Raw genomic sequence first — 16,611 nt, 5'->3', positions numbered from 1 at the left:
AAACGTGGTATCCAGTTTTAAAATGTTATTCTCACACTTCAAAATCTCTAAAAGGAAAATAGAAGGAAACATAAGTTACAAAAGATAGCAATTCAGTATACATGGAGGATTAATTTATATATCTTAGCATTTGCTCATATTACTTCCCTGAACTCCCTTTATACAACATGACTGCTGAAAACTTTAAAACCAGCTATACAAAAATATTTTTCGGTTGCTGCTGTGTGATACTGCTCCTGGTTATGTCTATCTGGTATACATCTATATCTGAGGAGTAATACTGCTTTCCATACAGCCATTTTAAAATGATTGTTTCCTTCTTATTAAGGGATTTTACATGTGTGAACCACATGCAATGTTAAATGCCGAGCACCTAAAATCAAACATTTTTTTTCTAATTGTTTAGCATGCAAAATCTGATTATCAGAACAAAACCCCACTTACCTGTCCACCAGTTTTTTTGCAAATCCAAAGTCAGTAAGCTTGATATGTCCTTCTTTGTCTAGTAATATATTTTCAGGTTTTAAGTCTCTGTAAACTATTTCTTTGGAGTGCAGGTATTCTATTGCACAAATAATTTCCGTCGAGTAAAACAGTCCTGTGCTGTTGTTGAAACGCCCCATGTTGCGCAGGTAACTAAAAAGTTCTCCTCCTGGCACATATTCCATTAACATATATAAAAAACGTTCATCGTGGTTGGTCCAAAATCTGTAACAAAAGTACTGTTTTACTGAATAAAGAAATTACGTCTCTGATTCACTTCACAAGTAAATGTCTGTAAAATGGCCTCTGCCGCCCCAACCGTGCGCATAACTAATTTCTGATTCCTTGTCTGCAGTTATTAAACCCCCATGAATCCAGGATTATGTAAGACATTCAAGTAGCTGCCTTAACCTGTAATGCAAACCAGATAGTTGAGGATAAGTACAGCACAGGCCAAGAAAAAAAAAAAATCATAGATTCTGTTTCATTGTATGTAAAAAACAGGCCTCTTCTAAGCACCAAATAACTGATCTGATATAAAGACTAAACATTTTTTACACACCTTACATTTTATATTATCAAGCATTATCAAGTGATTTGCTTTTGGCGTTTGCTTTTGTAAAGACTTTCAAGACAATGCATTCAAAGTCATTAACACCAAAGTGCTGTCCTTCTCTCCTATGCTTTCTTCCCTGGAGATACACAATCCCAACTAAAGCATCAGACGACAACTCTTGCTTCTCTACAGCATCTTTCACAAAAAACAACAGAAAAGCAAAAATGACAGCAAAACAAGGTTTATTTATGTACCTCAGAATTAATCTAAGGACAGGTACCTTCCATTCCTCAGACTGCCACCTTTAATTTAATTTCTGTGGTAGTCAGCGTAACAGAAAGAACAGGTAAGGAAGAAAGAAAATTATATGTGGCTTTAAAATGCTTCATTACAGAATAGAGGAACATTCTCTTCCATACTCCCCTAAATTATGCCATATTTCATTCTATCTACATTAAACAGCTCACCACACCCCTAAATGTAGCTCAGCAGCTAAAAAGAAAACAAGTATTTGGAAGCATCTTGAGGAACGCTATCATTTTAAAAAAGAACTATCCCTAATTCCATAATAAAAGGTAGAGAACACTGTCACCTTCCTTATTGCTACAGTGATACAAGAACAGAAGCTATTTCAGCCTCTACCCAGCACTTTGCCAGTATCACAAGTACCTTGAGCTTAATCAGGGCAGAGAGCCTCAGGAAAGATAAGCAGAAACTGAGCTCCTGAACACATGAATGACTTTTACTCAGGAAGATTTTATTTTTGACAATGGTACTGAGGCAACCAAGGAAATAAGAGAATAACAGACATCAGCTACAGCTCTTCCATTCCCTCAGTGATGGCGAAAGCAGAGCCCAGGCTTGTCTTCTGCTTTTATGGAACTTCTTCCCTACCACAGTCATCAGCATCATTAACTGGCTGCTGATGATGTTCATACCATCTTTACTGACTATGCAAAAACACTCTGAAAATGTATTTTAGGTAATTAGGTAAAGCTGTACCTACAATAAGCAATGAAAGAAGAGCAGGAGTGGATGAAACAAAGCAAGCCACATATTTATGGGAGAGGAAGAGCAAAATCTAACAATACAAAGGGGAAAAAATGTAACATCTACATCATTACGCACAGGATTTTTACTAGAATTAATTTCTTTGAAAATCGACTTTTAAAGGTTTGTCTATCCACTGAAAAATGGATCCATTGTTTGGTATACATGAAAAAGAGCAAAATGAACTTCTGTACTTGCAATCCAGATTATTTTAAATGATAATTTAATACAAAAAGAAAAGAAAAAAAACATCACAGAAGCTATGATTAGAATCATGCGTGGAATCATTAACTCTACAATTCCGGATTACTACATAAACTTCAGATGCTATTGTGAACGCCTACAGACAAACAACCTGTTTTAGCTTATACAACTACAAGACATAACTGATTTTTATTAATTCTTCATCTCTTCAAAAACATCTCACTATGAAGAGCTGCACCACAGTGAGTATGACACATTACTCAAACACATCAGTAAAGACTGCCAAGGAATTTCCAGAGATCAGCTGTTACAAAAGCACCAAAGAAGTATTTAGAAAAAATTGTTTAAAACAATATGTAGATTAGTAACTCCAGTGTCTACAGAAAAACTGTACATCCCTGTGTTTATAGTAGGTATTTCTCAAAAGTAAAAGGAAAAAAAAACCCAAACTCTTTACATGTAGGAAGATACCTGGAATTTCTGAACACCAGAAATCAATTATGTGCAGCATTACTTTATATAATTTTCCATCATATAATCCTGAAATATTATGCTGCAATGAGACCTGTTCTGTGTTTTGCAGCCAAAGGAGAATACTATCAGTGCTAAAGACAGTTAAACTAACTGAAAACCTAAAAAACAGACCATATAGATAAAACACATTAAAGGTATTAAAGCTGAACTATATAATTTTTCCCTGTTTTTGTTTAACACTTACAGTAGAACAATTAATAGAAAAAAACCCCACACATATATTATTCGGCAGAAGGTGGCTGAAAAAAACATTTAGTCACACAAAAAGCTGCAGGAAGTGTTATTTGTCATGCAGTCTAGTGATAATCATCCACAAAGGCTTGTTTAACCTAAAGCACATAAATATTGTTGTGACCTGAATTTTAACTACTTTTAACTACCTCACTTCAACTACGTTGCTTGGCGTCTCCTCTGCCAAGGGAAAAAGGCATCACATAGACAATTACATGAGCATAGCTGATGCAACATCTCACTGGACATTTCAACAGAAAAGGCAGAGCTCTAGAAGACATGAAGAATATGTGTGTGCCTTGCATACAAAGTGAACTATGAATTGTGTCCTTTGGCAACCTGAAAAATCTGGTCTCTTATAATAAGGTGTGAATGAAACCCAGGAAAACTCCCGTTTGGATTTTTGATCACTTCTGTATGAACATGAATCCTCCCATCCCTGTCTCTGATATCTCACCCACATTCCTCTACTCCTGCTGTTTCTGACACACAGACCTACTGATATGGGGCTTGTCTGGGAGTTTGCTTGTCGGTTTTCGTAAGGTTTTCTTGTAAACAATTTCCAGATGTACACACATATATATACAAAATCCCGTTTCTCCCGTTCCATCCATACTTCAAACAGTCTTACCAGATGTATTCAGCCTCTCCATCCTGCTTTTTTCCATGAATCTTAATCTCTACATATTCTAGAACTTGTCTAACTGATACTATGCCACACACAGGATTTCTGAACACTAGCTGGAAACTAATAGCATCATGATGCTGGAAAAAGCCAACATCACACCAGGGAAAAAGCTTCCTTCTGCATGGCTCATTCCATCTTCTGAATGACTACCATGCTGTTGCTTTCTTCTTTTCCCTCTGATACTTGCTTAACCCTGGCAGGAAGCTGCACTCTCTGCAGCTAGACTAACTAAGGCTAATATTGTCTAGTTTTATGTAAAACTGATTAAAGCATGTAAATGGAAAGAAATCTTGGTTAATAGCCAGCCATGCATCCATGCAGGAGAAAATATAAATGGAAATTAACCTGCCATTACCAGAAGTTTAGTTACCCCATTAATAGATATTGACTCAGATACTCAAGAAGTGCTGTGGTGCTGTGAACAGAAAAGCATGATACCTTATCTCTTTAACAATGGGACTATAGGGATCATTAGAGTTACCTCAATTCCACTAAAAAAAAAAAGCATTCTTTATGAACTGTGTTTAAATCATGCTTCTCAATAGGTTCCATCACTTGACAACCTCAAATACAGGAATACCCAAGTTCGGGAAGTGTGGCAGTTATTTAAACTCTAAAAATAAAGTTTGCAAAAGTATAGTTCACTTAAGTTTTTAAATTAGATATTTAAGTCTAGGAATGTCTTTACCTATTTTCCAATAGCTACAGCACATACATGTAGGAATACTTTCATTGCCATTCTAACATCAAGGATAGTTCTAGAAGTCATTTTGATGAGCCAATCCTAACAATTCTCAGCATTTTTCCCTCACTTCAGAAAATGTCTCTTCTGTAGTGTGAAAATAAGAGAGAAAATACCTTATAATATATTATTTCCTGAGTGTTTAAATTATGCCTCTTTATTTTAAATTCTTGATTCTTCTAAAATACTAGTCTATTTTAATCTAAAATAATTAAAATAATAATAAAATAAAATAAAATACTAAGAAGTCTATTTTAATCTAGATTACATACAAGAAATCAAATGCTCAATGTTGGTTAAATACATAAGAACTTGCAATGAGACTCTGGACTACTTTAACTGCATTTTCTGTAGGAGTGAAATGAATTAAAAAAATACAACTTACAATCTGATCAAAAAAGGGTGGTTGACTTCTTTCAAGACAGACTTTTCATTGTGCACATGCTGCTCTTGCTTCAGTCTAATGACATCAGGAATGCTCATTACTTTCAGTGCAAAGTAACGCTTGCCCATTTTTTCCTTCACCAGATGAACACGTCCAAAGGTACCTGTGCCTGAAAAGTTGGAGCAGAAACATCAACTTACCATTAAAAGGGAAAAAGAACAATGATAATTTGTTAAATTAAAACTTACTCAAATTATTCAGGTCAGGAGACTATCAACTTAAATGTGCACAGAGAGGTGAAGCGATTCAGTAGGATAAGGAAGCAATGGGAAAACATATATAAAATTTGCTGATCGTTGTAAAAATTAGTAATTTTTCAAAAATCTGCTTATAGTGCTCAGTGTTACATCACTTGGAAACAGCAGCTGCCTGACCTTTCTTAAAGCTACTGTATTCCTTTTCCATTTCACTCTAAAAAACAAAGAGGGAAAATAAAAACATACTGACTTTTAAATAATGCATTAGGCATTTCTCTATTCAATAGTCATTAAAGTTCCTTTTAAGTGCATTGCACTCAAGACAATCATATATAACTGAACTATCTCTATTAGTCTGAAATCAAAGTTAAAACTGGCACATTTATCCAGACTGCTATTTGTTGTGCAGCACAGCACAGTGTTACACATTTGAAGACAAACACATATTTCAGCTTATTAAGAGGTTGCTTATTGCTTTTCTGCTCATTAAACAATGCCATGTAAGTTCCATTGCAACAGTACACCAGATATTTTTAATCCCATTCTCAGACAGAAATATGTGCCAATATAAAGCACACCTGGCATTCAAAACAAGTACCTAACTTGCAATAGGTTACTCTCCAGAAATGTCAAAAGCTTATACTTCAGCTTGAAATTGTCCTCTTCTTTGCACATACCCTAGGAAAGGCAGCATGCAGACCTGTTACACTATTATTAACTGGTCTGTTACTTGACTTCAGACTGTGTCGATCAGTTACGATCAATTTATAGTACAGACAATTTCCTAAAATGTGCAACAGGTACAGAAAAGGGAGTATGTATATGAAAGGAAATACATTTTTGAGAGATAGGTAGGAGCAAGAAACTAACAACATGAACTTCTAAAATTGCATTACTGGGGAGATGAGAAAAGAACAAGGGAATTTTTGCCTCTGGTAGCTTCAATTTACATTTAAAATACTTTTCTGTATGTGTATTCTCAGCTGAAAAAAATTATGTTATTTAACAATTTTTCTTTCCAATCACTTAAAATGTTGCTAAGACATAGCATTTACTAAAAAACAAAATACTCACAAACTAAAAACTACTAACTCCAGCAATCCAGTTTTATGGAATTTGCAGCTCCACTAACAATACAGCTTCCAAAGCCAGTTTTCAAGACAGAAGCTCTCACTACACAAACACATCAAGGATTACCACTGCCCAAGCACAAAAGATTCTATCAAATACATTCCCACCTGTCCTGGGTTACAGTTCTTCAACTATGAAAACTCTATACAGGTGTCAGAAAGAGCCTGCTGTTATGGCAAAGTAAACCATCAGGTTACTCTGGAAAATTTATCATGCAATGAAATCCTTTAACAATGTAGTCGTATTACATGACTATACCTGCAAACAGTTATTTGCTCAGGGATGGGCTTCTGCAGTAAAAAAAACCTCAAACAAGTAATATTAAAAAACACCAACAAACAAACAAACATCAAAAAAAAGGCCCAAGTGCTTCCAGGCAGAGATATGTTCAAGCTGCTTTAAATACTGATTATTTACATCTACACTGCATGCACAGATTTAAAATAAAAAAAAAAATTAACTTGGGTTGTTTGTGAATTAGGAGCTGAAATTTAAACTTGAGTAAAAACACTATGAAGAACAATGATAGTCATATGGCACACTGAAATTAGAAACCATCTTTCATTTTTGAGACTTCCAAATGTGGACTCAGCAAATGTGGTTTTAAATGCATTTTCATACTTGTATGAACAAAGTGCTTCCACAGACATATCCAACAGGAAAGTCAAAAGTCAACATATATCTAATTGTTCCTAGATCTCTAGTGATGACATGTTTCAGGACTTGTTCTACTTGTTTAAGAAAGTTTTATTTCAGAATGCTTTACTTTTCCTGATGCCATTAGTTTATCTTTACAAACCACTGGTTAGAAACAACAGCGATAATAAAAGAAATCACAAGTCCCGTCTATTTTCAAAAAAGAACCTATCTGGGACTTATTTAGCAATAGTTCTAACTTTGGAAATATTTCTTCCTTAAAAACATCTCTGCCAGGAACAGCAAAGCCTGGCAGGCTATTCCAGAATAGTGGCAAGGCCCTAATCTACAAAGCCTCTGGGAAAACCAGAGGACCACACAGACAGGCGAGAACAGAGAACCTCCCTAACCAGTTTTATTGTTGAACTGATCCCAGGCAGTCTATTTTCAAACATCTTTAGCACAGTTGCAAGCAACTATGAAAATCAAGATAATACACAGCAAGAAGCCATGTAACACTTGTTTACAGACATCTCCTCTTATAATATGTATTTTTTTCCCCATCAAGTCTTCTCATAAAATCCATTAGGCCTGCATTATAGCTGGCAGCACCCACACACCCACCATTCTTCCATGGGACTAATTGCTATGCTTTTTTTTGTTCTGTTTTATGCCTAGACAGTCTTCAAATAACCAGATAAAGTTTACATACATAAACTACCATAATTAAAAATATCACTTCAAACCTGCTCATACTTTTAGCCATTAAAATGTTCTTCCCTGCAATTGAGAGGGAGGAGGGATAAAGAGGATGACAGTCAAGGTGGTAAGCTGCAACAAGATGTTATCATGGCTGTTTAGCAGAGTCAAGAAAATCTGTTTTATAAGAACAGGTTGTTGTGTTGTGACTAGATGGAAATTCTGCCTATCAGATTCATAAAAAGAAAACGAAAAACCTGAAGCATTAAGTGGCATTGTGCAAGATGAAGGTCCAGCTCAATAAATTTGAGGGAAGGTTTTTGGAAGCAAAAAAGGCAGTGTTACTTGTCTTCCATAAAAGCACCACTCCAGGTGAGGAGACAACTAACTGATGGAACAATTTCTGTTAATCCCTGTGAAAGAACTGTTCAACTTTTTCCCCTGATCACCTCAGAGCAGAGCTGCGTGAACCAACTAAAGCTGACCTTTTGTGACAGATAAGTAATCATTCCTTATGATTACCTTAAAATGGAAATATTCTATACCTGTCTGTAATGAAGCAAAACAGTGTTTACAGATTTGCACTTTAGTCTACTCACGTTTATTTCGTATTTGGTTCAAGCCAAGAGAACCCAAGGCACATCATACCATTCTGGATTAGTCCTGGGATCTACCAAGTACTACCCTGCTGGAGGAAGAGCAATGGCTTCACACACTCCCTACATATATATCCCTATCTGTCTGTTTATTATAGTACATGTTACCAGAGTTTCAGAGCAAAACAGTGTCTACATGAGAAGATCATACCTCAAGAAAGCAGCTGTTCTTAAAAAGTCTGAAGGTATATTTCTAGTTTATTTGCACAGGCCCCTTCTCTCTGCTAAAACATATAGTAAGTGAAGGTCTCTGTCCACTAGTAATAACGGCAAGAAGAGGGCCTGTGATGTTTGCAAAACAATTCAGGATTTTTAGGACTAAATGGGCAAACAGAATAAAATATGCAAAATGCTAACCACTAATCCAGTATAATCTGTTTACAAGAGAAACAATAAAATTCTTGGATCCCACTGCAAATTTTATGTGGTTGTAGAGCTTGAAGGAATGCCAGTCATCTTCACCATTAGGTAACCTCATGTTAAACACAGAGATGAGGCCAAAATCTGCAGAGGACCAATTTGGTCTACATCAAACACAAGTAGGGTATTTTCATTCTTATAAAACAAGCAGGATTCCCTAACACCATGCAAAAACACCATAGCCAGTTTTCAGGACTTTGTTCTCTTTGAAGCCTCGTAGAAAAGAATAAAGAATGTGGGAACATTTCTGATGCAATTTCAGATACTTTTGATGCTAAGTAAACCAATCCTGCAACTTTTGAACAGCTAAAACAATTGAGTGAGTAGTCATGTAGTGAATATTTTGCTATTGCTGTAGAAGACTAATGTAATGCTTAGATTGTCTTTTTATTTGCTCCCATTAATTAGACCCAGCTGTTTCAGCTTCCCATCCTTTTAATCCCCAGCTCTTTCTTAAAACCAAGTTTGCCTTGCTCAGATAGATACCATCTGTTTTAATGAAGAATAAACTAGGTCATGTGAGCTCTATGACCCCAAGGGCTGCTTTTTGAGTCCCAGAAGGGATGCAGGATGATGCCTACAAAAATCATCAGATGCATTCACTTTTATTTACAGTTAGAAGAAATATTTCCTACTGTGACACATATTAGTCTTTTTTGATAGCCACAAGCACAAAAGACTTTATTATGTAAAATATCAGAGATTAACTAAATTAATTGTATCAGATTGCAAACCACTGAATGTCAAATTTTGTCTGCCATTTAATCGTCTTATTTTCGGACGTAACTTCAACAGCCTAGACTAGGAAATGGGGGTTGTCAGTAATTCTTGACAGAGAAGTGGGAAAGTGTCACTGCAAAGGAAAACCAGCCTGCCCAAACAGACTGATAATCAGGAGATTAACCCTTGGGTGAAAGATTTAGGAAAACCATAAGGCACAAGCAACTGCAGGCTTCTAACACAAAAGATGTGTTTGGCACATGATTATGGCAACTCAAAATGAGGATGATGATTTTAGACATCACAGTAGCAAAGTTTAGACTTTTATTAATTTGTCAACACATACACCAATATCTCTGAAAATGCCGAATTCAGTGTCTTCACTGTTCTGAAAGTGGATTGTTCACTGTTAATCTTAGATCACTGCTTTTATAGATCTGCATTACTCTAGAGGGCTCAGTTCTAACACTGAAAAACATGTCACAGAAATAATGAAAGTTAGAGAAGGTTTTATAGGATGCCTTTCTTTCCCTCTAGAATTGCACATCTCATACAGCTGAATAAATGAAAGAAATACCTGATCACTCTTTCTGCAGAGCTTTTTTGTATCTTTCAATGATATGCACTGAAATCAGAGAGTCTGATTAAGACCTTAAGAGCACAGAAAACAGAAATACATGTGCAGTGTTCACCATGGGAAGCCCTGCCAAAGGAGCTTGCTTCTATGATGCTTCTTATTCATCCATTGAAAGCTCAATATCATGAATTCTTTATCCCAGGTCAGTTAAATTTTTAAAAAAGTACCAATGCACATTCAAATACAGCCCAGCTTTTGATTCAAAGGGGATGTTGTAAACTTTCAGAGACCCCAAAGATCTGGTAATTCTTAGGTTCCTTCTTACTTGGTATACAAGGAGCCTATAACAATACACCACAAATACACTTAACCACCTGGAATACAGTTTAGTCTCTTTTCAATTTCACACAAGATTCAATATGCCAGAGAATACCAAGAAGTTGTGTCAACAACTCTTGTTGTTGACCCACCCGTTTAAATCTTACAAAACTACAATCCTTAAGAACTAATGACATCCAAATTACCAGGCTAATTAACACCCATCATTCAAGTTTCCTGTTTTCCACATAGCTCAGATACATGCTTCTGATTTCCAGAAAGTGCCAATGATACAAGTTCCTCTGTAATTTCAGGTTTTTGAAGTTTTTTTCGCTCACAAATTATTGTCTCTCTACAAAAATATTGTAAATATCAGGGTGTTCTTAAGCAAAACAAGCAGAATTCTTGAAAGTTTATTCTGTCTCTTTATTCTTTCTTTTTAAATTTACTTTTAAATACTAGGGACCAATAAATAAATGAAACCAGAAAGTAACTAGATTGCCGGTTATGATAGCCATAAATCCTCTCAGTTTCTTAACACCTCTTAGAAGACTGATTCTAAATGCATCTCCCTTCTCAAAACTTTAAATATCCACAATCTTCAGAGCAATTCTCATAAATGGGTATTTCCCTAATTTTTTTTTTAATGGTATTTTTCCAACTCTTTCGATGTCTTCCACAACCTGCAATTTGTGACTCATTTATGAAAAGAAGATGAACAGATGAGTGAATGATAAAGCTTTTCCTCCATATTGAAACTAGGACATTGCAAAATCATTACTCCTACTTTTATCTGTTTAAATTTTACAACTGAAGTACACTTATAACTTCAAAATTGGTTTTTTTTATAAAAACAGCTGAAATAGAAACCTTTAAAGATTAACTCCTTTTTCATCTAGAAACTAAGTTTTATACTACTTCCTGAACTAAGGTCTGTTGAAACAGTGTATTTTAAATTATACCAAACACCTGCTAGAAGTAAATCTTATCAATCTGTATTAATATGATTTTTAAAAAACTTGATCTCTTATATTTTAAAATACAAGTATGTTTATGCTAAGAATCAGGTACCAGTCTGGCTAGTAACACTTGCCAAGCAAAAACATTAGAAAGCATTAAATTCTCTCTTTCATCTGATGAGTATTTCAGGTAGTTAAAGCATTATCAGAAATTGTCACATTTTAATAGCTGAAGAAGAATCTGTAAAATGGAAATTATACAAGAAAGACAGACCTTTTTTTGAATTTAAAAAGTTTTAACATTCAAATCCTATTCACAGAACTCTTCACAGAATTCAGGAAGGGAGAGGTTAAAATAAGCACATAAACTACTTCTTGGAATGTAAATATTAAAGGGAAGAATTTTTAACCTATTGGCTTCTTTCCAAATAATTTCTCAAACAACGAAAGACACGCAAACCCCACACCTAGCTTTCTGTACATTAACCAATGCTTAAAATTCCCATCAACTTTTGAGTAATTCAGGACTCTTTCTAAATAAGTATGTGTTTCCAAGTGAATCTTTTCTAATGGCTTAATTATCTTTACGTGTTTAAACCCACTGTGAAACAGCTTCCTTAAAACGAAACCTAACACAAATGGACATTTAGGCCAAAAGTTATTATATTTAATTCAAGTGTATTATACTTCCAATTACCACAAACAAAATGGGATTCAAAGTAACCCACATTCCAGCAAAAAGAAGGAAAACCAACAAGATGAGTAAAGTACTATGCCAAGTATCATAAAACCCAAAATTTTAGTCTACAAGGTTTTTCTTGATTGTTTAAAAAAAGTAATAAAAAATGTTATGAGAGAAACATTTTCCAATAAAATCCAAAGTGATGAATCCTTATTTCTTTTCAGAGAATTCTTTGATTTTTGTGTCTGTGAATAGGTGTGAGTTGTGATTAATAGGTATGAGTTGTGAATATACAGTTCCTACTTCTTGAGCTGGGATTAGTACTACACTCAGTATTCTGAATTGGATGTCCCAAAAGCAGTCTAAACCAAAAGGCTTCTAATTTTCTATGAGGATGAATAATGAATGAATGATGAATGAAGGTAAACTTGCAGTTTACCTCTGGTAGTACATAAAGAATCAGTTCCAGTAAATCATTAACACACCATTTTCTATTTATTCTGTTCAGTTAATGGGAAGCATTTCTCAGTAATTTCCGCCCCCCCTTCCAAAAATGGTAAAGAGGGAAAAAAAGCCTAAGCAGCGACATCTCATATTGGAAAAAAAAAAGAAAGTATCTGTTTCTAAGTTTCATTTTCATAATCAAATTTTTACCAAAGAGGACAATAAACCTCTCTCTCATCATTTATCAGCACTTCTATCTTCACCTTCAGTTTCCCTGGTGACAGGAAGTATATACAGAACTGTTTTGGCTGGTTCCTTTACATAAATTCAGCATGAAGAAATTTAGTTGTTTTTTCTACAAAAAAAAAATAAAGCCCTTCAGAATAAAATAAAGCAACCAAAGCTAAACAAATTCCTACATCACAGCAACAACAAGTTTCGAACAGACTGAAATCCTTTTCAGGTAACTTCAACTAAAAAAACCAGCCATTAAGGTCTTCAAAGTTTCAAATCACACCTCTGTAGAACATACACAACTGGTCAGGTACTTGAAATATTGTCCCAGCCATCTTTTGCTCAGTCAGTCACTACAGGTGAACTTATGAGGTCACATATATCACCATCAAACAATTACAAATACAAAGCTTACAATTATACCCAAAGAAAAAAAAAAAAAATTGGCCAGCCAAACAACTACAAAACATAGCTCAAAACTCATGTTTTCCTCTCAGAAAAACAAAAATGAATTTTTGATGACTAAGAATCAAACACCAATGCAAGAATCCATAAAGGATTTAGAGGCACTTTATTCCAAAGAAGTTAATGCTACACAGTCTAATAATCAAATCCATGCAACAACTTTAACAGCAGCTCCCTCTGGACTAGGTATGTCTAAATAGGGGTACTTAGTAGGCATCTGATTAACAACCTTTCTTTTCAACCCAGAAATACGTGTCTCTCCATAACTGTATGATTTTACATTATCATCATCTTTTGGTCTGTCCTGAAACTCAGCTTTTCCAAAACAGTTTCTTGCTGTAAGTCAGTCCCATGTTAATACAAAGAAAGCATAAGGCTTAATACCCTTGATAGTATCCTTAAAAAAAGCAAACAAAAAAGTCTTGTGAAGTACAAAGGTTTATTATTGCTGACCCAATGTAATAAAAGCCACATTGTTTGTACTTGACCGATTTCCTCCTTCCCCAGTGCTGGACAGAGGCCTTTGAGGGACTAGTACCTCTTATAATACATTCTTTTCAATTACATTTCACTTCCATCTTCACTGAGAGCAGTGCTAAATCAGACACAAATAAAGAGGAGGTATTCAACACAGTGCACAAAAACTGTGCACAAATACTTTTCAAACAGATTGTCTATTTATTACTCAATATGTACTACAATGATTATAAAGTATAAAACTGAAATTACGTTGAAAGCTGCTGGCTGAAAACAGATAAGACTTACACTTAAGACTTAATTTAAATGCACTCAGGACATTTTCATTCTCTCATGAGTTTCAGGAAATGGGTAAATAGGCAACTAATAGAAAACTCTTCCACGATTACTCAATCCCTGTTATTTTCTGTGTTACCACACAATTAAACACAGAAGGCCCTAGTGCAGAAACACACGTGAGCACACACATACTGGCACAATTGAGAAAGCTGGAAAGGCCAGGTTGAAAACCTGATACACTAATATTCAGAAAGCAAAGTGAAATCAAAGTTCAGTGGTGGCCAACAGCTACTTTTCCTTTTTTTTTCCTCCAATCAAACTTTTCACTTCCATTTTACATTCTAAAGTGACCTAGAGCTAACTCAGGATATGAAAAAACAAAACAAACAAAATCTCTGTCTTCCCACTGAAGACAAACCCTGACCATTGAGTCAACAGTTAAAGATCTCAAAACATCAGAATGTTCAGTCTTCACATTTTATCTTAAAACCTTAGGACTGGTATTTTTGAAAACTGGAGTAAAACTTCCACTTTCAAAGACAGATGACCACAAAGCATCATATAGCTCATAACATCTTCTTCATGTATATTCATGGATATTAAAAGTATATGCTTTGAAAGAAATGCTATTATTCTCGGCCTGTTCCAATTTATGGTGGAAACTTACAAAATTCTTTGTACAATACAAAAAAATGGAAGTAGCAAAGTTGCAGGCTAAGAGTATGCAAGCTGTTATTGTAGCCCAAACACAAGGCGAGAGACAATTTCTCCCATCTTTTAGGCAAAGAATCAACAGTCTTCCCTGGGCCAGAATGTCTTCACTTATTACACAGCTTAACTTTGGACCAGCCAAGTGGAATCCCCTGCAACTCAACAGAGGAGAAGAAAGGCACTTCTGTATTCAATAGTGGTTTTACACATCCAATTTATGAACACAGAAGTTCCTATTTTGCTCTGTTGACTCTACATATACAGGTTCGAGAGTTGTTTACAGTGCATAGGTCTACACTCAGAACAGACCAACCTAAAAGCTATATGGCCTGATAAGTGCATGACACTGTGACACAGAAACTACTGAAACAGAATATGCTAACCTGTGTAAATATATAAATTTGTGAGGTTTGAAAAAGATTTGTTGGCAACTCACTAAATTCTTCATACTCCACGTCATGAAACCTACGCCAAATGACATCTATACTGCGTTATAATCTTCAGCACTGTTACTTAATGACCCAGTGTCACAAATGTGGTATTAAGAATGTAATTCATCTAGCATTTTTTTTCAAAATATTGATATAGTTTAACATTGCACAGAAGAAAGGATACAGTGGGTACAAATAATCACAGTTTAAACCACATCCAGTTAACAAGCTTTAATTTTTCTCTGTAATCTGTAATTTGACATGCTATTCAAGTTTATATAGCACAATAGTCTTAGAAGGTATTTAAAATATTCACTCACACTTCAGCTATTATGCTGACAGAGAAAAATATTTCTGATATAACTATAACCTTCTCTAAGAATTCTTTTTAGTTTGATCTTTGTTTTGAATGGACTGTAGTAAGTACTAGAGATTTCATTATAATATGCACAAATGACTCAGCACTGTAACCATAGCAAAAGGAATGCCTTTCCAAAAGACTCAATGCATTTTCATCTACAAGTTATGAGTGGTTGCTGTGCCACTACAACCCTGCATTCTATCTTCTGTAAGTGAAACAAAATCAAACTATAAGCCCACAAGAATTTTCCCCTAAAACACTACATCAATCTGGATCAAGCACTGCAAATATATTTGTATTTGGTTAAAGTTTAATGCACTGAGAATTCATGAGTGGAACAAAATATTCCTCAAAGGGAAGGCTTTGTTTATATTCAAGAGGCAGTATCAACTGATACTCCTAAGAGACTACAGAATAACAATGCCTTAGGTATCCAGAATTTACTTCATGTGTTCCATTACCTTTCCAAATTCTCACAGAGTATACCTTACAAAAATTAGTGGAACTCTGTATAAGGTAAGGTGATGAAATCACCATTGTTTGGCAGTAGAATGAGTATCACCATATTCTCCACATAAAGAGCTATTATCCAGGAAAGAGGAAGTAAGTCTAGAATATCCAAATAAAGTTATATTTGATATGGAACTGGAACAAAAGCCCTAACACAAATATTAAGTTTCAAAATCCTAGTCTCCAAACTCCATTCTCAAATATCACTTAAACATTTTGGAAAAAATCTTGATAGTGCTCAAGAATTACATTACTAATGGAATTAAAGATGGAAAATATCACTTGTATTAATACCTGATGTTACCGAAGACTTGACAATGGCAATTTAACATTTAAGTACTCTATGAGAAAAGGACCATGGTCTGAATACAACATACAACATGGCTGTATGGACCAGTCACTGTTTTTTTTCTCTACAACGCAAAACAATAAGGCTAAACTTAAATTCTGTTCTAACTTCTTATCAGCCAACTATGTGACTGAAACACATAATGGATATAGTAGTTTCTTCTATTTTTACTATGCAGTTCCTTAATAGGAAAGAAAAGCCACTCTACCAATCTCCCACAGTTTTACCTTCCCCTGAATTTTATGCACACGTTTTCCTTTTCTTCCTGTATCAAAACTAGGATCCAATCTTTCTCCCTTATTATACCTCTCATACATATATATATATAATATATATATCATGCCCGAGGAACCCATCCAAATCAACAGTAAGACTTTAAATAGAACACTGTACATAACTGACATTATTTAAATGGACCAGGA

The 16,611-nt window shown here is 34.9% G+C and overlaps 1 protein-coding gene across 3 annotated transcripts in view; it reads right to left on the bottom strand.

Moving 5' to 3' along the window:
- The window catches only part of PRKX (protein kinase cAMP-dependent X-linked catalytic subunit), a 56,404-nt gene that overhangs the window by 23,610 nt on the left and 16,183 nt on the right, over positions 1-16,611 (bottom strand). For all 3 annotated transcript variants that reach the window (XR_015284243.1, XM_086880158.1, XM_086880159.1), the window contains exons 2-3: positions 4,874-5,042; positions 445-708 (exon numbers count right to left, since the gene is read on the bottom strand). Coding sequence is in view for 2 of the 3 variants with exons in the window: in XM_086880158.1 (XP_086736284.1) it covers positions 445-708; positions 4,874-5,042 (433 nt within the window). In the remaining variant the exon portion in view is untranslated. The remainder of the gene's footprint in view (positions 1-444; positions 709-4,873; positions 5,043-16,611) is intronic.

The sequence above is a fragment of the Cyanistes caeruleus genome, chromosome 3 (genome assembly GCF_971803275.1).
Source record: "Cyanistes caeruleus chromosome 3, bCyaCae1.hap1.1, whole genome shotgun sequence".
NCBI classification, from domain to species: domain Eukaryota; kingdom Metazoa; phylum Chordata; class Aves; order Passeriformes; family Paridae; genus Cyanistes; species Cyanistes caeruleus.
Note: the sequence above shows the minus strand (reverse complement) of the source record. Positions and strands in the feature narration are given on the sequence as shown.